Source organism: Polyergus mexicanus, unplaced genomic scaffold (assembly GCF_030449975.1).
Source record: "Polyergus mexicanus isolate NDT 795.1 unplaced genomic scaffold, iyPolMexi1.0 SCAF_194, whole genome shotgun sequence".
Classification (NCBI taxonomy): domain Eukaryota; kingdom Metazoa; phylum Arthropoda; class Insecta; order Hymenoptera; family Formicidae; genus Polyergus; species Polyergus mexicanus.
Window position 1 is genome coordinate 1 of NW_027223514.1, and position 22,686 is coordinate 22,686.

Consider the following 22,686-nt stretch of genomic DNA (forward strand, 5'->3'; position numbering starts at 1 on the left):
GCAGTGGTATCAACGCAGAGTACTCTGTATCTCAGTTAAAGTAAGTCTTCCGTTAATCTTGCCCTCCGCAGGACTGGTAGATTGCTGTCGAAGACTAGCCTCGGAACTAGGAACAGGTGATTGCAGAGGATTCTCCTCCGTACCAATTGGTATCTTCAGAATGTTGATTGGTTCGACGTAAAGCTGCATGTGTAAGAATGGAAATTGTTTTAAATAACATTACAATCAAAGCTGTATGTTTGTTTTTGTACTTAATTAAGTGTACAATGTTAATTATAAGTAAATTTAAAGCGATAAGAAAACAAGTTGATAATATAATTTCGATATAGATATAGCTTTGATACAATTGTTTATTCTTAAATATAGCGCAGAATTTTACTATTAAATTTAGAGGTGAATTCTTTGCGGTGATTGTATTGTACTTCACCGTGTTTTTATTTTCAGAAATCTCGTGAACTACATATTACCAACTATAAAATAACGCTGATGCAAGCGCTGACGTCATAAGAATCATGCGATTACGCGAGAATTGATAACGGAAATACATATTGTAGAACTTACTGCGTCAAATGGAGAATCTAGAAACAATTCTTGCAGAAATCGCCGCGCCGGCATCCTGTACGTACCGGTGCTTAGACGAGCGGCTACATCCGAAAACAAACAGGTATCCTGAAAAAAACAAAATGAACGACACGAAATGTATAAATTATTTCTGCGTGTTGAGATATTGTAGAAAAGCAAAACATACCTGAAACTTTTCGGGATACCGCTGTCTCAGTCTAAGTAACGATTGACGACTAAGACGATACCATACAGGATTTGCAAGCCGTTGTGTATGCCTAAGTATTTCTCTATACAACATAACAAAATTGTACATAATTAACTTTGTACAGAAAAGTATTTTATTCTCTGATTTAAATCAATCAAGAACATTACGATTTCTTAAATTTCTAATTAATAAATCAATCAGCAATATGTATATAGTGTTTGCTATTTTATAATTATATAACTATATTTTCTAGCTTCAATGTATAAGTAATTTCATAAAGAATCGTATTTCTTACTTTCGCAATTTTATGTCTTGTTCCGTGCTAGCATTCTTGCCACTCTTGCCGTGATAACAAATGAGACATGTGCGGCAATGCTCGCTATCGACGTCATACTCCGAGTTGGATTCCTCGTCGATCTCGGTTGTTTCCAATTCGAATCTAACGATATCCTCGAAGATAGTCGGCTGCGACGGTTGAGGAGGCTCGGGAAAGATCACGAGCAACCTCCTCGGCAGGCAGATACCCATGTAGAACAAGTTCTCGTTGTCGTCCTCCGGGGGAGGCGGCGTCGGAGTAAGAACCGCATTTTCCGCAATCCAGCTGCGGGACGAATCGTACTCCGATAGGCTTTGCAATGAAAGACGGCCATCTAAACTATACATCTGCAAAGATAAAGACTCAATATGTTACTGTCGCATTATTTAAGAAAGCTGTTAAGTGATATTCTCAAAGAGAGATTTTGAGAACAATCTACATACTTCTAAACTACTTTGAGAATAACTCGGTCTGCGATGACGTTGTAAACTACGTAATCGCGCGTATCCTTCAGCATCTTGTTGGCTAAGTCTTTGTATACTCGAAACGGGACTTGGAGTTTCGCCTCTCTCTCTAAAATAAAAAAAAGAAAAAAAAAGAAAAGAACAAGAAAAATTAATATTCAGGAATCTAATTGTTTGTAACTCTAATTTAAATGTTAATTGTAATTTATATTCTTATTTTCTTTATGTTTAAAGTTCCGAGATGATTTTTCGAACTTCTCGTTAAAATAAAGACCAATTATTTTACAAATTAATATAATTGCAATCGTCTTTCTTGATAAATATTTTAATCGTTTTACTCACGGAAGAATGTATCGCCGTGCCTCGAGATCTGTGGCCGCGCTCTCGGATCGATTCCTGGTTCGGCGCACGAGGGGTTCGGGCAGTTCCGGCTTACCGTCGCTAAGACTGCGATGATGTCGCTGCACGGGGATCGGGCTTGGTACCGGATATCTGGTCGAGGGTGGCATCACAGGCCAATTGTCGCCACGTCGGTGTCTGACGCACGGCCAGTTGAAATTTGCCAGCGCGTCGGCGCCGGCGCGTGTGGTACCGATTAGACTGAGAGCGTATATCGCGGTGGCACGTACCGAATAATACGGACACGTCTCCGCCATAGATGCGATCATCTCGATAATACCCAGGTGATTGAGGTGTTCGACACCAGCGACGGATGTGCCCGCGTGGCCAAGAGCCCACAGAGCCGATTTGACTTTGAGAATGCCGCCGTTCGGACCGGTTATAGAGTGATCGTCACGCGATAACTCGACAGTCTCCATCCTCCAGCTTCGCTCCGGGGTAGTGTGTCTGGAATCGTCTACGCTAGTCTTACGACGGATCTCCATTAGTGACTCGGTCCGAGGTTGGCTCGTCGGCTCATCATGAGTCAATTCACTTTCCAATGTCTCGGAATCGAGGATCGTCTCGAGGCGGCCGCATTGCTCCACGGCTTCATCCGTACCAGATTCCTCTGATACGATACCGACGTCGTCGACAATGCCGGCAGTGATGGTCGTAGTAGTGACGCCAATCGGCAGACGACTCGTCCTGGCGCATCGCGAGTTCGATTCTGAATCACGACCACCAAACTCCAGCCAGAATCGCTGCGGTAATCGGGCAAAACGCTGTATTACATTGCGACGTAACAATAATTGCATCCCGAGATCGTGCTGTGCCAGTTGGCCGATCAGATGCGGTGGCACGAAAATGTCATGCGGTACCATCGCCACGTTGCTGGTCCTTCTTTGATAACTCCCGGTCTCGTCGCGTTGACGACGCGTCAACGCGTCGTGTATCTCGCCTTCCACGAGCCCCACATATCGCTCGGCGAAACCGCCGGGTCCGATCCACTTCTCCAGCTCCTCTGATGGCGCGGCGAGGCTTGCGAAACCCTGCTGAAGAGAGTAAAGCCTGATCTTCAGCAGATAGCCCTTGTCACCCAAATGTTGCGGCCATTTGTCCCAATCGCAAGACTGTCCGACCTGCTGCAGTAGCACTTCCAAGTACTCGGTCTCGTTGCAGGCCTCATGTAACGTTTCCAACGCAGCTAACGCCACAGCTGTGGTGGTATCGAACAGCCGATCAGCCAACAACGACATTGCCCAGCGCACAGCGTCAGTCATTCTCGCGCGGAGTATTAACCGTAAGAATTGCGTAGCGTATAAACGTGTACTCCACAAGGTCGCCTCGGAGATAATCTTGCCTAATAACTTCCTGTTGGGACCGTCTCGAGAATAATCCAGACTAGAGACGATCAGTTTGACATAGCAGTCGTGATTAGTGGCTAGCGCGAGATCTTGCAGTTTTTCCAACAGATTGAAGCTCTTGAGAACCACCGTTCCCTTGGCCGAGTAGCTTAACTGGCCGAGGAAAAGGAAATATTTTTGACAGCACGTAGTAGACATGTGACGTGGCGAGAACAGGCAATCATGCGCGGATTCGGCGGTGCGAATGTTACCGATCTGTTCGGCGACGTCGCCGATCAACTCATTGAGCAGTCTCGCGCCCTCCGGTTCGTGTAATTCCAACAAGCAATTCAACAAATCACAGCCGGCGAGAGTCGCTTCGCGCGCCAACGTCGCATTCGTGCTAAGCTCAACTCTGCTATAACCGTTCCACGATGGTCTGAAGTAACGTACGAGGCGCTTCATAAACAATCGATGATCGGAATCGTGCAGGATTCGCGTCGCGTCTTCGCGCGATCGCAGAATTGCTCGCACTATCGGCCAATTCCAGGCGAGGGCGTCTTTCGAACTAAGCACTTGCGCGTCCTTCAGCAACGGCGTGATTGGTGATTCGCGACCGATTCGCAACCAGTGCCTACCGGATGGTCGTTGACGTCGTGGCAGAGTCGGACGTAACCAGGTGCCGGCCTGAAGAATCCGATCGAGGAAGAGACTTGCCGGAGTAGGTCTGCGTCGCATCATGGTATGCATTCGCTCGAGAATTGTAATCGCCGCTAATGCCTGATGCTTGCCGGCGCTAGCATGCTCCAATAGATTCGGCAGCGGCGGCGTAAGGTCGCAAAGCTCGGACGGTAGAAGCGAATGAGCTAGATGTAGCAATGCTCCCAGAAGAACCGCCGCACGCACCGAGATAAACGTATCACTGGAGACGATGGTCTCCGCAAGAGCTCGATGAAGACCGCAATCCAGAAGAACATACACTAACAACGCTGAGTGTATTTCTGTGATGTTGGGACAATGTGACGACAGGGATGGCAGTATAAACTTTCCCTCGGCGGCGACGAAGCCTTCCGATAGCTTCCACGAGTCTCGCGATCTGCTTGGATCCACTGCGGCCAACGCGACATCGGGCTCGTCGGTCCACGTTGGCAATGGCAGGTCTAACAGCTGGTAAAGTAATTCCAGCACAGCGCCGCGCACTTCCAATTGTTCCACATACAAGATATCCGCAATGGCCTTGAGACCCGAATTATTGTCCGGTCGGCAGAAATGAAGGACGCCCGAGTACGAGCGAAGAATGCTTAGTAAAGCTAGTTTGCTCGCGGCAAACCTCTGTTCGCGCTCCTCCTTGGTTCTCTCCATACTCGAGGAGTGAAGCTCACAGTAAGGTGCGGCAAAGCATAAAAGAGAAACACTGCTGCGTGTGTCGGGGTTGTTCAACAAGCGCAGCAACACTCCAACGATGGATTCGACCGCGGCAGCACTTTGACCGGTCATCGCGGCTCTTGCCAATGCGCCGACGCCGCCGCAGCTTATCAGTAAATTCGAGTTCAGGACACCTAACTCGCACAGAGTTGCTAGAAACGCTCTAAATGCACGATCCCTCTCCTCTATGCCACTATTGGTCAAACTAATTAAAGATCTCGCTAGAGCGGGACTGAAATGCTTGGGGGCTAATACCAGGATTCTCCTAACGAGTCGAAGAGCCTGTATCCTTTCCATTTCGTTGCGAAGATTAACGTCCATGCTACGCGCCACGAAATACGGATATTGCAGCTTGTTGATCGCGATGACATCTTGTTCCTTCTTCAGCATATAACGCACCGCCCGTAGCGCGGCGGCGCGCACCTGCGTTGCTTCATGAACCAGAGCCACACGCAAGCTAAAAAAAGTAAAAACAGTTTTGTAATTTATAAAACAAGCATTCTCTCCTTTTTAATCAGTATTTAGTTATTAGATATAATAGATATTTAAGTGCTAGCAAATCGTACCAACAAAACAAATCTTCTGCAGTATATCCATAATCCTGGGAATCGCTTTCGCTAATCAATTTAACAATAGCATTAAGATACGCTAGCTTCTTTGCGCTCGGAACATTATGACGCTGGCAAAGATTAGTTAAGACTTCCTTCACATTTTCCTTCAATCCTACAAAGTAAATTAATTACTCTTCTGACCATTCATAAAAATTTTATAATAAAAAGGGATAACCAAAATATATATACAATATATATATGTAAATTACAGGTGAGAAAAGAATAATTGAAATAACGTCATTGAAGGATATTCTCTCTTTTACATACAGATTGATCTGAAGAAAATCTGCAATAGAGAATTTCCTGTATATCCTTAAATACTTTGACCATCCCTTGTATTTTAGATCAAGCTGTGTAAAGATACCTTTCAAACTCTCGAATGATCAGTATCATTCGATATCGTTGAAAAATATCTATAAACTCGTCGTTGAATATATTCGGCAAGCCGATCGTTGACGAGTCGGGAGACAAGAGTTGCGCAATATTGCGCCCGCCAGAGGCAAGAGGAAGAGGAAGAGGAGGAGAAGAGGGAGGACACGATGTCCTGTAGCAGGTTAGGTTACTAACCTCTTGACAAATCGAGCTGTATGCAATTGTCTTCGCTATCTTGACGGCCTGCAATCAAAAAGAGACGCGAGAAGAGGAGGCATGAAGCGCGATTCGTTTTCAAACATTTCGCGCGAAATTCTTAAATTATAATGACATGCACGCACTTCGATGAGATCGTCCGGTGCGTAGACTCCTACCCCATATCATCCAACTCGAGATTGCCATTGTCCGGTCGAAGGATGATCGGCAGATCGTCCTTCGACGATCTTCCGGATCTTCTCCCTTTCAACCGTCGTAATCGCTTGGCTCCGTCTCGACGACGCTCTTCCTCCCGGTGCGTGCGTGAACGTCGCGCGTCATCCGCGCGTCGCGATATGTCATTCTTTGCCGCGAGCGGGAGCGCCGAGCGAACGAACGAGCGCACCGAAGACGAGAATAAGCGCGTGGCGTGCGCGCGTGTGGCGTGCGCGCGAGCGGCGCGAGTGCACGAATGTCTATCGACGAACGCGTATCGCGCACCGAATTTCGAAGCAGAAGCGTCTCAGATCAGCGAGAGATCAACGGCGGAGAGACGAACCGCTGAACGATGGGTACCGCTCTCAGCTCAGAACTGTTTCGCCACCCTCTCCGAACAGTTGGTGATCGCGACTCGCCGGAGAAAATTCATCGACGACGGCGAAAAACGAAGACACGAGTTTTCTCGATCGCGCACCTCTCATTACTCCGATTTCGCGCTTCGCAAACCCGGCTATGGCAATTGGCAAACGCAAACGATACGAACGCGCAGCGCGCTGCGCCCATAGAGGTATGAGTCAATATAGATAGGCGTGTCGTTAATACCGATCATATATGTAATAACCACTATATTACTAGTCACGTATCTTAGTGTTTTTTTCCGACCGTAGCCTATGATCTGTACACATAGTACGAAAATTTATTCGTCAAAACAGAGTACTGTTTGATTGACCAATGAGGATAAAAAAAACCAAACATTTCTTTGTTCCGATTGGTCAATGAAATTCTACTTTGATCCGACGAATAGGATTTCCAAATGCGCCTTTTACCCTGAGTGAATAATGCTGAAATCGGTTATGTGCACTTGATCATTTATTTGTTTATATTTATCGTGTCAAACTTTCATCTTTTGAGATGTATCTTGTTGGATTGACAGGCGGCATTGCTACCGGAAAGAGCTCAGTCGCTGCTATCTTTCGGGAGCATGGCATTCCTGTTATAGATGCCGATTTAATTGCACGAAAAGGTTAGAATGTGCATTATATTTGACCTGCAATTATTCATTATAAGGGATATATATTTTATATATATAAATTTTTAAACTTCTAATTTTTTATCATTTTAATGTATTTTTTTTATTAATTCTTCTCTAAATAATGTTAATAGCATTATATATCTATTTTTTGATTTTTAAAAATTTGATATATACTATTAATATAAATTATATATATATTTTAAATTAAACTAGTTGAAAGACAAATTTAATGTGGAAAATAATATATCTACCTATATTTAATTACAGTCGTCGAACCGGGAAAACCAGCATGGTATAAGATACAGAAAGAATTTGGCCCGGATGTGTTTTTGGATACTAAATACCTAGACAGAACGAAACTCGGCGATTTAATATTTAATGATATTGAAAAAAGAAAAAAACTCAATGCCATTACGCATCCTGACATATATAAGGAAATATATTGGCAAACTATTAAATACTTTCTACAAGGCTATTCGTTTATACTCATGGATCTGCCATTGCTTTTTGAAACAGGACATATGTTAAATTACTTACACAAAATTATAGTTGTAACATGGTACGCATACATTTCAATCAATATACCAGAATACCATATCAATATTTTAAATTGAGTAAATATATAGAAAACGAGTCTTGGTTCTTTGAAGCTTCCATAAACTTTATAACTTACTTATTATTTCCAGTGAAGAGGATCTTCAATTACAACGTTTAATAGAGCGCAGCGGATTTACAGAAGCTAAGGCAAAAATAAGAATAGCTGCACAAATGTCCTTGGAGAAGAAAGCTGAGATGGCAAATTTTGTAATTGAAAATTCGGGTAGCGTAAGCGACACTAGGGAACAGACTATTAAAGTGATTAATGTATTAAGATGCTCTAAGCATCACTGGAAATTGCGTTTTCTAGTCGGATTTTGTTGTACCATATTGTTAGCTGGCGCATATTGGTTACGAAACAGAAGCTCCAGATCTTTATCCTCTGCGGCATAAATTATTTTCTGTTAGACAAATAAAAGTTTGTTCCGTTGTAAATTGTGGTTTTGTGAAAAAAGAAAATATGTATTTAATTAAATTACGGTAACAGAAACGTAAAAAAAAAGAAAATTTCAAAATAGATGGAAATATTAATTTAGAAAACACAATCACTCTTGCTAAATAAATTGATGCATTGTGTAAAAAGGTAAAGATACTTTTTCTTTTACTTGTAGAAAAAAAGTTTCTGTGATTATAAACTGTGCAATATTAAATATTTTATTTACATATAACGAACTATTCTTCTGGTTGCAATATGCTATAGCTAACAATAGGGCAAAGGGATATACAGAATTACAAATGTGTGCATGTTTGTATGTACATGAATATGTGTAATGTCCAATGAAAAAGTATTTCATTAACATAAATGAAGACATCTCATATTCTTAACACTTACACCAGAACATCACAAGAAAATGTAACAAAAGGAAAAAAAAGGAAAATAAAGCGATATGTTAGTTATGAGTTAAATTAGACAACTCTGATGTAAATATTTTACATTGAATTATAATAATATAATTAACATTATAAAGTACAATCCTTTTTATTATTTTTATTGAAAACGGGTGTGTGAATGCCTCGTGTAATTAATGGATGCTTATTATAAATATGTATTATAATGGATGTTTATTATAAACCGAATGTAAAACGTTATTCAATGATAAATGTATAAAAAATAAAATTAATGGCTACTGTTATAAAAATATATGATTATATATTATATCAAAATGTTATATGTATCTCTCTCTCTTATATAATGTATAAAAATTATATATATATAATATTATAAAGAAAAACATCTTTTTTCATTTTTTTTTTTATAATGAGAAATTGAAAAATTTCAAGGTGTAACTTCATTTTTCACACATAAGTTTCGCGCTTGCACGAATATAAAAATAAAAACCATTTCGTCTTTTCTTCTTTTTTAATAAAGTACTTTTTAACATATATTTATACGTAAAAGATTATTCATACATATTTGTATGCATATATAAAATACACGAGTACATAGTGCTCAATTTCTTAAATGCTAATTATCGCAAAATATATACAAGTGTATAGAATCGATTAATAACGTGACTTAAATTCAAATGTATGCCCATTTGATTTATATAGCACGTATCTTTCATATATATATATATATATATATATATATATATGCGTGTGTGTGCGCGCGCGCGCGCGTGTGTAATTTGATGCACTCGTATATGGACTATAAGTATAAATTTTTCATTGCTTTTATCCTAATATTTAAACAGAAAGCTGTTTGTTTAAGTAAATTATAGAGACCGGTAAAGGACCGTGTGTATGTAGCAATAAGTACTTAATAATTAAAGTATTGTTTTATAAGAGTAATTAGCTCATATATATATATATATATATATATATGTGTGTGTGTGTGTGTGTGTGTGTGTGTATGTTAAAAGCAGAAATATAAAATACATTTTTCTTGTGATTAATCTAAAGAAGAAGCAATATGGAATACTTTGTACAGCATCGTGTACATAATATTCTTTATTAATTAATATGCAAAAACTATATGGAAAAATTATTTTATATAATTTATTCTATAAATAAGGAGATTAACTCATTCGCTTTTGAAACATGTGGAATATTTTGCTTAAACAAATCGGACAAGAGCTTCGAAATTAGTTCTCGTCCAATAGACAAACTTTTGTTGTACTTTTAACATCGTAATTTCATACTAAAGTTCTATGAAACCAGTTCAAAGAACAGTACATGAATCTTTTTTTATAGATATATCTTTTTTTCATTATACTATATTTATTCTCCTTTGTACTTATATTAACGTATTAATCTAAATGAGAGTCATTCTCCTTATTTACGCCCGTTTATTTTACAAGTTTCTCGACAATCCTTTAGTTGATACAATTTCAATTTAGCCTTACACACATATAAAAAAACAAGATTAATATGAGACTATGTATAATATAATGCACAGGGAAAAAGAAGATAACATAATGTCATGATACTACTAATTGTTGCGATTGTAGATTGTCATTCCTATTATTCTACAACTATACACACTTTGGATATATATATTCGCCGACAATACTTGCTGACGATTATTATGCTATATAATCGAGTATATATTCCTGATATTATTCAGAGAAGATAAAGAATATTTTTTGTATAGCTTTCCACACAGATATAAGCTAAACATACCCCGTAAGAATTTGTATGCAGAATATAATTATTAGGAGGTAAAGGGATAGAATCTATTTTTAATCAAATATAATTTGATTTTATTTATTTTTACCAAAAAAATTATTTATTTATTTTTAACAAAATTGTTCTAAACATCTGTTTTCTTTAGGTTCTATCTTTGTGTAAATAAGTAGAGAAGTTAAGAAATTTAAGATGTATATGAATATTACATCAATGTAAATATTTCTATTTACTACATCTGTGTCATTCCACAGCCACTGATCTCTCTCTCTCTCTCTCTGTCTTCCGTTTCTGTACTTTCAAAGTACATCAGTTTCTTGTAAGAGAAACATGATTTAGCCAGAAGATGTTATATTCTTAATTAATAGCCAAGTAGGTAGGTAGTGTATCGTATATTTGTCGACATCTTGTCAGAGTACAATTGTTGTTCGCATTCTTCTGCTATGTGACTTACTGCAAGACAGGCCTAAGTTCTTGAGACATAATGGGATAAGAAACGAGAGGCGCGGTCGGGCCGGATATCGATAGAGGTAGGCTTGCAGGCTGCTGCGTATTGGGTGGCTGTTGATTTGTAGCTTGAGGAGGTCCGGAGCCGCTCATCGAGATGGTCTGTTGCGCCATAGTAACGATCGGCGGAGGTATCGAAACCGGCGCCATAGAGACCGCCGCAATCGAGACGGGCGCCACGGTTGCGATGCTCACAGGAACGGTAGCTACGCTTGCGGTAACTGTCCGAAGAGTGCCAGCGGCTACGGCCGCGTTGACCATCTGTTGAGGCGTCGGGGCTTGTGACGGCGGAACCGTATTTGTAATCGTGACTGCCGGCACCGTTACGGCTGTTACATTCGCGGTTCGTTTGCCCGACATCCTCAATTGAGCGTTTTGATCCAACAGAAATTCATTCGTCGCCGTTAAATCGCTAACCTAAGACGGAAAAATGAGAGTTAGAACACAATATAAACAAACAGAAATAAAAACAGGTTGTCTACTCAAATTTTGTAGAAAAAAATCCTTGATCTTCCAAGTATTTTTGTTCAAAATTCCAAGTAAGGAGAGAATATAAATTTAAATTTTTTTTGTGCAACTTCCTAAAATAAATTTTCATATTGCATGCGTTTTCTAATACTTTTCATTTATATGAAGAAAAAACAGAGCCATTTCGAACGCTAGATTTGCAAATATACTGAAAAAAACTGAATAACTTTTGTAAGATAAACATTTTTTATTTTATCACTAAAAATTATAATAAAAATATATATATGCATTGCATATTCAAAATTTTGTTAAAACCTTTAATATATATAAACACAAAAATACATATACATTTATAATATATTTTGAATATATGTATAGTTCACATAACTTGGCTTATTGGCGGATTGCAGATTGCTTACGATATAAAAGCATTATCAAAGCAAATTTTTAAAAAAATTCCTAAAATCCCAATAAAATTGTAAGAGATTTCCTGATTTCTTCAATTACAAAAGAATCTCTGAGAATATTAGATTTTCCATATTTTCCATATTTTTTCTGGGAGTAGACAACCCTGATCAATATTTCTATTGATATTTTGTAATAAATGCACGTGTGTATTTAAATCTTGTATACCTGTTTCTTTAATTCTTCTATTTTTTTTCTCAACAAGGCATTCTCATCCTCAAGTACGATGGCCCGTGCCTCGTTGCGCGGTATTACAGGGTAATAGTAACTCGGCGTGACTGCCTGTTGAGTGGCGTGCTGCTGGCCAACGATCGTAGAAGCGTCGAAATGAACGACCGTCTCGCCCGAGACTATCCGTCTCTTTGGTTCTGGCGGTCCGATGTAATCGGTCGGATGTGACGTGTTGTAACCGCCGTTATTAGCGACCAAATTGTTATGCTGATCTTCCATTTGCCAGTGAAAACTGCAAATTTATAAAAAAGGAAATCGTTAGAGACGGAAAATTGAAACTTATGTGTAAAGGAACATTAGACGAGTTAATCGATTACGAGAGATCGCTTACTTTCTATCTTCCTCGTATCTACGATTCTCGCCTCCAGCACCACCGCCGTTACTCGTGCCATTGAAATTGTGTTGCGGTCTTGACGCGTTGTGATGCGGCGGCGACATCAGATTGTGCTGCGGCTCCTCCTTCTTCCAATGCCTGAACTTGCAGTTGGCTCTCTGGCAACTGCCCTTGAGGAAGTCCTTGCACAACGGATAATCCGACTTGTCGGTATTACCGATCTTGAATCTGTTGAGAACGTGGGGCGGTAGCTCGCCGGTCGCCCGGAAACGCTTCTCCTCGCTTTCCGTGCAATGGAGAAATTTGCAGCCCGGCCAGTTACACATGCCATTCTGGTAATCGTGGCAGAAGGTATACTCCTCCACCGGATCGTCGTCGGAACGCTCGTGCAGGTATTTGCAACGTTTCCCGCGATGGCACACATTCCTCAGGAAGTCCCTACAGATGCGATTCGCGACGTCGGGGGTGTCCGTCGCGTTCGCGTTCAATCCGCCCGCCATCCCGGTCGCCTGCTGCTGATGCCCCGCCGTCCCGTTGCTGTCCAACTTCTTCTTCAGTTTTTTCATCGATGAAGCATAGCGGTCGTCGTCGTACCTTCGATCAATCGACGGAACCGGCTAAGCACGGCTAATACGTTGTACGACTCCTAAGCAAAGGAAAAAAAAGTGAGATATATAAAATGCGATGGAGATTTAAAAATATATAATAATATTATTATAGTGCACTTGCGCTACACTGAGAGAAGCAGTACAGCTTTAATATCCGCTCATAGCGAACAGTACTTACGAAATCGCGAGATAAGTTGTTAATTTACTCTTAACTAGCGTAATATATATCCTCCATAGAGCGGCGCACTCTAAGTGAATTACGGGGTATTAAGAGTAACAAGACGAGATTTCTCGATTTGAATTAAATTAACTTTTATCTTTATTTTTTCCCTTTTCGTATAATATGACTATTACATCGGTAGTAAGATTATATCAACATTATTATGTACAGCATTTTTATCTATCGTTTACTTATTTACTTTGATAAATCCGTGATACATACGTCTCTTAATCCGTCAAGAAAATTAAGATCGAGCCTAACGATCGGAGCTCGCATATTTCTTGAAAAATGTGTATCACGTAGATCTTTGTTCTTTCACGACGCACTGATACGAATGACTCCTTAATTAATGCAATTGAAGTAGACGCGCGCTGCGAGCGATGGCACACTCTCTAACTAAACTAACGAATTAAGAAAATACTGTCAATTTTTGCGTCGCACGTTCGTATCAAAAGAATCAATTAGAAAACTAACTACAATTATTGCGGAATTTTCTCGCTTCAAGACGTAGATGATATCAAGGCCATTCCTCAAGGTAGGATCGGACAGAACGGTCTACTATGAATGCGAAGAAATTTTCTTTTTTTTCCGAGAAGTAAACGTATTTGCTTATTATTTATTAGGTCGCTCAAACAGATATGCTTTTGTATTGTCACGCTATTCATTTACAGAAAGAAGAGAGAGAGAGAAAGAGAGAGAGACGATAAAAAGGTATCATTGTGCAATTAAAGTCGGAGGATTCGGAATTCATCTTGCGATGCGCTTTGCGATAAATTTTCACTCATAAATAATGAACCTATGATTAGAAGAGAGAGAGAGAGAGAGAGAGAGAGAGAGAGAGAGAGAATAATGTTGTTAACATATAATATACGCATGTTGATATATGTGAACGCGGCGATCAAGATTCCCCTTCTCTCACTCTCTTACAAAAGTACACGTTCGCATTAATTCGGCCTCTCTCAACTAAAGAATCAAAAATAAAAAATAAAAAAAAATAAAAAAAAAGTGTTAGATAATCCGAATGACGAATATATCGAGTATGTATCATTTCGCGCGCAGACTCGCTTTCTACAATTAATTATTTATGTACAAATCATTTATAAAGAAAGCATTTCACGATGGAAAAATGTGCGCACTCGAGACGCAGGATGCGAACAGAGTATCCTCGCAAGCTCGCAGTAAACGGTATACTTAATCTTTAATCTTTTAATACGCTGACGCGTGTGTATGGAAAAAGAAAAAACGCGTATCGTTTTGAATAAACAAACGTACAAAGAAATATATGATATTGTGAATCCGGATTTGAGCCATATTACGAGATATGATACTCAGCAGCTTGGCAGCATGTTGAACATTTTACGCGATATCGTATCTACATTCCCCCCCTCCCCTCCCCATTCCCCCTAGCTACTTATAATTTCCAGAGAGCGTGAGTCGCGAGCTTCTGGTTTCGATATAACATTATTATCCGGTATAACGATGTTTCTTTCCATCGATCTTTGATCTTGATCCTTCCTTGTAAATCGTGGTAACGCCGATATAAAGCTCGCTTACAACATTCGTTATGAGAAACTTCCCTAATCCTTGTTCTCGACTCGGACTTGGGAGATTAAACGAATATATATATATATATATGTACAATTCTTTGCGTTTGTTCGTATAAAAAACATTAAATTACATCGAAAATAAAATTTACGCATACTTATGCTGAATCCGATTGCTCTCTCGGCGAAATTTCAGTCGCGTCCAATATTACAAGAGAAAACAAAAAACAAAAAACAAAAAAAAAGAGGAGAGATGAAACGCGTTTATGTCGTATCGTATATACATAATTATGAGAGAAGAATATTGGACGCACGGAGAGGAAGAGAGAGAGAGAGAGAGAGAGAGAGAGAGACGCGAGATTAGAATATTTTCTCCAACAGCATCCACACGAGCATGATCGCGATAGGCGCCACATAATGTATCGGCACGGTGTAAGTCGTGCTCAGCAAATCACCGCACTGCGCCTTGAGAGACATGTATCTTTTCGACAGCTCCGCTTTCTCCTCGACGAAAGCGTTGTATTTTTCCTTCACTATAACCAGCTCCTCGTTGACCTCCTGCATACGCTGCGCGTCGTTCTTGGCGCGATAATACAGCTGCCGCAATTTGTCGACGACGATCTCGCTCGGCTCGCGGATCAGCCAGTCCTTCAGCTCCTCCATCTCCCTCTTAACCGTCCGCTGCGCCTCGTAGCTGTCCTCGCTTCTTAACGAGTCTAAAGAGCCAATTAACGTCTGCAGCATATAGTCCCTGCTGGAGTAAGCCTGCTGCATAGCTGCGTCGTTCTTTACGACGGGTTTCAAGGTCTTGACGTAATCCCCTTCTACGCGCTCCTCACACTCGTCCCCCGGCGCGACGGGTTCGTTTCCCGCCGTCTTATCGCGTCCGTCGTTTATCGTATCGTTGACGATTGAGTTGTCCGGTACGTCCTCGGCCGCTGTTTCTTCCTCCATCTCCATCCCCGGGATGTTGTTGTCATCTTTGGCAATTTGTTCCATCGGCTCGTGATGCACCTCCAACTGTTGATCGTTCTCGACATTAGCGAATCGAACCTCCAGTTTGCTCTTCTTAAATTCCGCTTCCATCGTGTCTAGTTCCTCCTTTTTATTCTCTATAACAGACTTTTCGCTCGTAGTGTCATCGTTCGTAATACTGCACGTGTCGTCGGTCGCTTCCGAGTTTGTGTCCGAGTCGCCGTTGGAATCCAGATTAGCTAAGTTTCCGTTGACTAAAGTCCTTCTGGATGATGGTGGTGGCAAGATGTATTCCGTGAGGCTATCGTCGATTGTCGTCTGTAGATCGTCCAGCTGATCTTTGGTGAAGGACAAGTCGGAATTGGCGGATTTCAACTGCTTCGTATCCGTGTCCGGCAAATTGATCTGATTATCCTGCTCGCTCTTGGAGAAGTAAAGATTGATATCGCTCTCTATCTCGATGTTGTCGACGTGAATGGAATTCAATTTGTTGAGAATAGTATTTATAGCCTCTATGGGATCTTCATCGATCTTCGAATCGAAATTCTCGCTCACTTCCAGCTTTGAATTCATATCCTGCAGAGTCTGCGTATAATTTCTCAAGGCGGTGATCTGCTTGTAAATATTAACAGAATCCAATCGGGAATCGCGCAATCTCGCCCGCAAATTCTTCTCGGTTCTCGATTGATCCTCAATCCGTTTCGCGAGATCCCGTTTTTCTTGTTCCGCGATAAGCAGCATATCTTTCATCTTCTCGCTCTCTAAGAGTTTATTGGTGGTCTCTTGGAGTTTCTTTTGAGTCTCCGCGTACTTCGTACTGAGTTCCTGAAGTTCCGTTTGAGTATACTTGGCTACGTTGTGTAAACTTTGACACTCCTCCTCCGTTTCGTTCAGACGTCCCTCTAATTGTACCAATCTCTGAGTGACCTCCAGTTTCTCCTGCAGTATCTTCTGTAAAGCTTCTTTGGCTGCATTCTGATATTGCGCTTTCTCATCCTGAAGTTTCGCTAATTCGTTCCTGATTTTATCCTCGGTATAGTTCTTAGAATAAACCGCCAATTGACTCTCAACGGTCATTATCCACGACAACAGACGGTCTTCCGTGATGAGTGCTTTCCACGATTGATTGGCAGCTTTACGAGTATTTTCCACTAGCTGTTGCAAATAACCCAACTTGGAATAGAGAGCTTTCTCTCGTCTCGAAGCTTCTTGCATTACTTGATTAAGCTTATAAAGATCCTCGAGGGATACATTTCCAGCGGGTGAACTAACAGAGGTGCTGAGACTCGCCTTAGCCTCCTTTCCATCCGGCAGATATAATTTTAAGGTAGCGACTATACATCCATGGGTAACTTTCTTTGTACTTTCCACAACGTCTACTCCAAATTGCACTATGTCCCCAGAACATACCTCCTTGGGTGTTGATTCCAACCCCGAGGCACTGAGTCTCTGATTATTGACAAACGTACCATTGCTGCTGCATGTGTCTTGCAGATAAAATTTACCAGAGGAATACCACAGCAATGCGTGATTCCTGGACAGTACTTTGCAATCGAAGATCGCATTATTCGGTGCGGCTCTCGCCCTGGCTACCGAACGACCGATCTTGACAGGTTGCTCCAACGTCAATGTACGCTCCTGGAAGGGATGGGAATTATCTCGACAGATCAAAACACCTTTGGCAGTCATTTTATTGGTGTTCTGCGTATTATTTTGGCTCAGGTTGGAATTGTTCTGCCCAGCGGGCAAACTGGCATTTTGTACCCAACCACCGCTGCTGGCTACAACCATAGCCGCCGAGATGAATAATATTCGACCGAGTCCGAGGATGAGTCTTTTCGCAACGGATCGTTGTCCGGCAGCGCAGCAGCAACAGCGACAAAACTGTGAAAATTACTCCCAAATTATTGTAATCACGCTCCAACTGCGAAAGATAATCTCTTTAATATACAAATCTTCACTTCACGTGTATGGAATACCTGAGAGCGCGCAGTCCTCAAACTCGGTCACGAGGGGATTGCGACACGATCCTTCGAGATCCATCGCCGGATGCGACGAGACGTGACGACACCGTATTTGGCATGTTTTCTTCGATATAAAGATATCACATTCAATAAAGATATCACATTCACTCCGAGCCGTCCGTCACCTCCCCCGCGACCCGCGACACCTCCTTTATTTCCTCGTGGAGAGATCCGTCCGTCCGAATGTCTCGGGGGGCTCGCCAACACGTCCCCGATGCCGAGGAACGCTCTTCTCGGACACGTCGCCGATTCTCCGGATAGGATCGAGCCCGAGGCTCTCGCGAGACGCACTTGCGGGAAGTCTCTCGTTTCGCGAGAGGAGAGACGGAACAAGTCGGAACGTGGTTACGCCGTCTCGTAATCTCGCCCGTGGCGTTTCTTCATCCGCGCCAGCTGCTCGCCCGCGACGAGCCCGGTTCCGATGCGCGGCGGGGACGCGACGTGCCGCGCGAGGAACGACCGGGACGTATCGCGAGTTTCGGCGACGGCGCTCCGGATCTTGTCGATCGGACGAAAAATATTGAACACGGACGACGTATGGCCCCCGTGAAAATACAACGGTTCGCGTTCCCCTGCGACACTGGTGCCGTCCAGTTCCGCGTTCCGCTGTTTCCGGGAGCGCCGTCAACGAAAGGCAAGGAGGGAGGGGGGGAAGAGGGCGGCGGAGAGAGAGCGACGCGGAATATCTACCTTACCTACTTCGCGTAGGACGCGTCGTATATGTCCCGCGATCGCGAAAGTTCGGAAAAAAAAAACCTCGTTCTATAAAATTAATAAAAATCTCTCTTTAAAAATCGCGTGTCATAAAAGCTTGTATAAATTTAATATCTATAATAATGTTCGTCGCGTGTCCATGAGCGATAAAATATCACAGTGAATTTACACTACGTACATAAATAGAAATATAACAATGTATGACATTTTTTCAGTGATATAATGATTTTATATCAAGCTAAATATATGCATAGCAATAAATAATATTTGAAGGTCAAGTGGGTTATAAAAAAAAAAAGAAGAAGAAGAAGAAGAAGAAAACGAAAGAAATTGTATGAAAACTGTGTAAGGAAGTAGAGTGATATTTTTAATTACAAAAAAAAAAAACTAATGAGATTTTAATTTATAAATAATTAATTTCAAGTTTTTTTTACTTATTAGGAGACCTCATTTCCGAAAATTTATAAGAATCAACGTTTCCAATAAGAACTATAGTTTGTTTCAAATATAACCTAACAAAGTCAAATTAATATTTTGAAATATCGCATTGCAAAGTATTTTGTTAATAGAAAAAAAAGAAAGATTATTTTTCTATAATTATAAAAAATTGTTGTAAATTATATCATCAATAATTTTTTAAGAGACTCCTTGAAATATTGACAATTAAAATGATAATTCTTCACATTCCACTAAATAGAACTACAAATCTGATCTTAACTAAAAACCTATTATTTTATTTTCAGTGTTTCGGAAAGTATTCTAGTGTTTTTCTACTAAATATTAATTCCACTTGTAAAAATGTCAGACGACGAGGATTACATGTCTGATAAATTTTTACAAGGTTCTGAAAAACACGTTCCATCGAGCCTTATACACAGACACTCTGATAAAAGAGAATTTGCATTAATGAAAAAGAAAAACGAAATTGAATCAAGGCTGAAGGAGCAAAATAAATCGATACGAGTAGTTGAAGCAGAAAAAAGGGAGGAAGGCTTATCGTCTGCTATCACTAGTACAAATAAAGGTCTGTACTTTGCATATATTATATGGATATGCATTCTATATTATATATTATACATTAGAGCAAATATGCATTTGATACAATATAAAAACATTTATAAAAAGATTATTTTAATATGTAATAAATAAATATTTATTTCTCGTCTTTAGGTTTCGGAATGCTTATGAAGATGGGATATAAGCCTGGTCAAGGCATAGGCAAGACTCAATCAGGAATAGTTGAACCGATTCCTGTAGAAGTTAGAACAAACAGACACGGTCTAGGCAAGACATTAAAAAAAACAGAATTGTATAATCGCAAGAGTACGAATGCAAAGTTAGATAATATGGACACGAGAGATTTTCGTAGCAGAATAGCGCAAGAAAAAACCGAACAACTACAAAAGTTTGATTTATGCAAGAGCCAAAAGGTATGTCAAGATTTGGATACTAAAACAAATGTCATAAAACCTCAAGAATCATGGTTTTGGCCACAAGTAAGCAAAGAAGAAAAGGAAGCTAACGATACTGACGATAGTGACGACTCTGAAGATAGCGACGAAGAAACGCTCAGTAATTTAGAAAAACTTGATATTCTTACTAAATATTTAAGAAAGACATACTTTTATTGCATTTGGTGCGGAGTAAAGTTCAATGACGAAGACGATTTAAAAGACAATTGTCCGGGAAATACAAGAAACGATCATTGAATATATTTTTGGCAATAAAGCTATCTTTATGTATTAAAATATGTATTAAAAAAAAGTTAATATCAATGAAAACATACCTTAATCTGATCAATAATTTTAGATAACACGATAATATATTTTAAGAAAAAAGAATTTTAGGTAAATTACATTAAATGTGATCAATTTATCGTGTACACGAGACATAAAAAAGCTATTAACCGTACGATGCAAAATATTGAAAAAAATAATATCTCGAGCGAGAGAAAATCGAGTATTGCCCAACCCTGAGAGCAGAAGGGAGTCGTTACCCCCTTGAATCTCTCGGTCGAGCTACTATTAAGGCAACGGGGGATCCGTCCGCGATTTTTACCTCTTACACATAATAGAAAGTGGGAAATTACCTATAAAAGCATCTGTTTGATTTTCTCCTTTCTCATTTCACCCGGAGACCTTTGTGGCGAGCCTCTTTACTGAATTTGCATCAATAAAGCGATATTATATAATGTTGGTAAGCCCAAAATCCTTATTAATTCTCGTGATTTATGCTACAATCAACGATGCCGAGATAACTGAAATAGACGACGAGAGCTGCGAGACTTTGCAGTCTGAGGTGCGCATTACGAAGGACGAATACGATGAGATAGGACGTCTAAGAAGAACATGTAGCGGTGATGTATCTGTTACAAAATGCGAAGGATTCTGTAATTCACAAGTACAGCCAAGTGTTATCACTACTACAGGCTTTTCAAAAGTAAGTTGATCGAACGTTGCGCACCCAAAAGAAAATGCGTATATTGTGTTCCTTAAATTATAATTATCTTTTTATAAATATAGGAGTGCTATTGCTGCCGGGAGAGTTATTTGAAAGAAAGATTTGTCATCCTGAATCAATGTTACGACGCGGATGGGATCAAATTGATAGGCATGGACGACGAGATGATGGAAATCAAGATACGAGAACCCGCTGAATGTAAATGCATCAAGTGTGGTGACCTTGCAAGATAAAAGTGGCATCACGATTCAAAACTACACATTTTATGAAAATTCAAATTATAACTATTATGTAACAATTACAATGGCAGATAGAAGATAAAAATAAAGATATTGTAATCACATTAAAGAAATAAATTCTATAAATAAATATATATAAATTTTTTTCAGCATATTTGCAATGTAAATCTATATAGTTTCAATATATGAAGATTGATGTAACTATTGTATACGCATCTTTATCTATGTGACGATAAAATTCCAAAGATTAATTTTCTTTAAATGTATGCTTAGCTATTGATAAATATCCACACCATATATGTATCTATAATCTATTCTTGTAATTATATACTTTTAGACAAATATAACTTATTTAAATAAAAATTGGATATGTTTATTTCGCACATACTTCGAAGTTTACCTGTTCTTACCAGATATTCGCTATATAAAAATATTTTTTATGAAAAACAGAAACAATTCCTCATTAACAAAAATGTTCATACACCAAAAATTTACAAATTTCAAGGGATTTCGAGCTTTTAAAAAATTAATCCAAATGAACATTGTTCAATTAATTTCAGGTTAAACACAGATTTCAAATCTCAAAACTTGAGATTCTGGTTTCAATATATTTAATGTCAAAATTTGCAAAATTATAGAAAAAGTTAAAGTTCGATTAGATTTCAATGCAGAGAAAATTGGTTTAGTTTTTGGCAAGAAATTTCTTTCATCCGCAAGTCTTTGCATGCACATTATAAGGAAGAATCAGTTTTGTTAAATTATATATAATTGTTATATGAAATTTTCCGGTTTTTTCGAATTTGATTGCAGATCAAATTTTCAATTTGCAAAATTTTAAATATCATGATAACTTATGTGTAATTCTAAATGAAAGTTTTGTTGTAGTAAAGTCTAACTAAAATACACAAAATGAAAAAGATATGCTACCCTTTTTTTTTATGTTTGATTGTTTATAAATCGTAAGCTGTTAATAAATTATATCTATAACATCTTGCCTATACAAATTTAATTCTTAAATTGTAAAAAATAAAATTATGCAAAAATACTCTATCATAAATGAAAAGAATGAATTTGTGCTGGTCAAATACTTGTTATATATTGTATGTCTCATCTATAAATAGAAATAATATAGTTATTTAAATTAACAATGTATGATTGAAATAATGTAGTTTGCAAAAAATAATTTTTCTTATAATTGTATCGCAAAATAATTTAATAATATAATTTAAAATTATATATTGGCACAATGGCCTACCCTTTACACTGAAATTTTCAATACATACTAAGTACTACATTGATTAATCATAGTCATTCCTTTAAAGAATGGAACGGCTGTGATTGGATAGTATAGTATTTAGTATGTATTAAAGAGAGTATATTGGTGTCAACTAGACCAATATGTATTATAATTTTCATGTAAATTATAACATTTAATAATATCTTTAAAATATCTAATAAATATTTAATAAATCATATTGTGTGTTTGTTGTTGTGCATGTGTGTAAAAAACTTAAAATATAGAGTACTCTGCGTTGATACCACTGCTT

General features: G+C 39.2%; 6 protein-coding genes across 6 annotated transcripts; 3 read left to right on the forward strand and 3 right to left on the reverse strand.

Moving 5' to 3' along the window:
- Positions 1-9: 9 nt before the first annotated feature.
- Rictor (rapamycin-insensitive companion of Tor) lies at positions 10-6,614 on the reverse strand. Its single transcript, XM_070315318.1, has 9 exons — positions 6,023-6,614; positions 5,877-5,924; positions 5,265-5,421; positions 1,892-5,155; positions 1,529-1,658; positions 1,065-1,432; positions 749-851; positions 562-669; positions 10-183 (listed from the first exon to the last, which is right to left on the reverse strand). The coding sequence occupies exons 1-9, from the start codon at positions 6,081-6,083 to the stop codon at positions 10-12; spliced, it is 4,413 nt and encodes a 1,470-aa protein (XP_070171419.1). The 5' UTR covers positions 6,084-6,614.
- Positions 6,615-6,895: 281 nt separating this feature from the next.
- Positions 6,896-8,868, forward strand: Dpck (Dephospho-CoA kinase). The gene is made up of 3 exons (XM_070315312.1): positions 6,896-7,119; positions 7,396-7,687; positions 7,815-8,868. Exons 1-3 carry the CDS (start codon positions 7,008-7,010, stop codon positions 8,116-8,118), a joined length of 708 nt encoding a protein of 235 aa, XP_070171413.1. The 5' UTR covers positions 6,896-7,007; the 3' UTR covers positions 8,119-8,868.
- A 225-nt stretch (positions 8,869-9,093) lies between these two features.
- Positions 9,094-14,515, reverse strand: LOC138944432 (zinc finger CCCH domain-containing protein 10). The gene is made up of 4 exons (XM_070315314.1): positions 13,406-14,515; positions 12,353-13,001; positions 11,959-12,253; positions 9,094-11,274 (listed from the first exon to the last, which is right to left on the reverse strand). Exons 2-4 carry the CDS (start codon positions 12,919-12,921, stop codon positions 10,801-10,803), a joined length of 1,338 nt encoding a protein of 445 aa, XP_070171415.1. The 5' UTR covers positions 12,922-13,001; positions 13,406-14,515; the 3' UTR covers positions 9,094-10,800.
- Positions 14,516-14,580: 65 nt separating this feature from the next.
- Positions 14,581-18,464, reverse strand: Slmap (Sarcolemma associated protein). Its single transcript, XM_070315313.1, has 2 exons — positions 17,682-18,464; positions 14,581-17,586 (listed from the first exon to the last, which is right to left on the reverse strand). Exon 2 carries the CDS (start codon positions 17,491-17,493, stop codon positions 15,088-15,090), a length of 2,406 nt encoding a protein of 801 aa, XP_070171414.1. The 5' UTR covers positions 17,494-17,586; positions 17,682-18,464; the 3' UTR covers positions 14,581-15,087.
- A 275-nt stretch (positions 18,465-18,739) lies between these two features.
- LOC138944433 (G patch domain-containing protein 11) lies at positions 18,740-20,149 on the forward strand. The gene is made up of 3 exons (XM_070315315.1): positions 18,740-18,785; positions 19,184-19,464; positions 19,611-20,149. Exons 2-3 carry the CDS (start codon positions 19,239-19,241, stop codon positions 20,147-20,149), a joined length of 765 nt encoding a protein of 254 aa, XP_070171416.1. The 5' UTR covers positions 18,740-18,785; positions 19,184-19,238.
- A 481-nt stretch (positions 20,150-20,630) lies between these two features.
- Pburs (Partner of Bursicon) lies at positions 20,631-21,439 on the forward strand. Its single transcript, XM_070315316.1, has 2 exons — positions 20,631-20,879; positions 20,963-21,439. Exons 1-2 carry the CDS (start codon positions 20,631-20,633, stop codon positions 21,131-21,133), a joined length of 420 nt encoding a protein of 139 aa, XP_070171417.1. The 3' UTR covers positions 21,134-21,439.
- Positions 21,440-22,686: the final 1,247 nt, after the last annotated feature.

What these genes read in the sequence shown, in the direction of transcription:
- Dpck (XM_070315312.1), top strand. Translation starts at nt 7,008, where the DNA reads ATGTATCTTGTTGGATTGACAGGCGGCATTGCTACCGGAAAGAGCTCA. An exon ending in CGATTTAATTGCACGAAAAG is followed by an intron (nt 7,120 to 7,395) that starts GTTAGAATGTGC and finishes ATTTAATTACAG; the next exon opens with TCGTCGAACCGGGAAAACCA. An exon ending in AAAATTATAGTTGTAACATG is followed by an intron (nt 7,688 to 7,814) that starts GTACGCATACAT and finishes TATTATTTCCAG; the next exon opens with TGAAGAGGATCTTCAATTAC.
- LOC138944433 (XM_070315315.1), top strand. Translation starts at nt 19,239, where the DNA reads ATGTCAGACGACGAGGATTACATGTCTGATAAATTTTTACAAGGTTCT. An exon ending in TATCACTAGTACAAATAAAG is followed by an intron (nt 19,465 to 19,610) that starts GTCTGTACTTTG and finishes TCTCGTCTTTAG; the next exon opens with GTTTCGGAATGCTTATGAAG.
- Pburs (XM_070315316.1), top strand. Translation starts at nt 20,631, where the DNA reads ATGTTGGTAAGCCCAAAATCCTTATTAATTCTCGTGATTTATGCTACA. An exon ending in CTACTACAGGCTTTTCAAAA is followed by an intron (nt 20,880 to 20,962) that starts GTAAGTTGATCG and finishes TTATAAATATAG; the next exon opens with GAGTGCTATTGCTGCCGGGA.
- Rictor (XM_070315318.1), bottom strand. Translation starts at nt 6,083, where the DNA reads ATGGCAATCTCGAGTTGGATGATATGGGGTAGGAGTCTACGCACCGGA. An exon ending in CAAGACATAAAATTGCGAAA is followed by an intron (nt 852 to 1,064) that starts GTAAGAAATACG and finishes TATGTTGTATAG; the next exon opens with AGAAATACTTAGGCATACAC. An exon ending in TAGATTCTCCATTTGACGCA is followed by an intron (nt 184 to 561) that starts GTAAGTTCTACA and finishes TTACACATGCAG; the next exon opens with CTTTACGTCGAACCAATCAA.
- Slmap (XM_070315313.1), bottom strand. Translation starts at nt 17,493, where the DNA reads ATGGTTGTAGCCAGCAGCGGTGGTTGGGTACAAAATGCCAGTTTGCCC.
- LOC138944432 (XM_070315314.1), bottom strand. Translation starts at nt 12,921, where the DNA reads ATGAAAAAACTGAAGAAGAAGTTGGACAGCAACGGGACGGCGGGGCAT. An exon ending in AGATACGAGGAAGATAGAAA is followed by an intron (nt 12,254 to 12,352) that starts GTAAGCGATCTC and finishes ATAAATTTGCAG; the next exon opens with TTTTCACTGGCAAATGGAAG. An exon ending in TAGAAGAATTAAAGAAACAG is followed by an intron (nt 11,275 to 11,958) that starts GTATACAAGATT and finishes TTTCCGTCTTAG; the next exon opens with GTTAGCGATTTAACGGCGAC.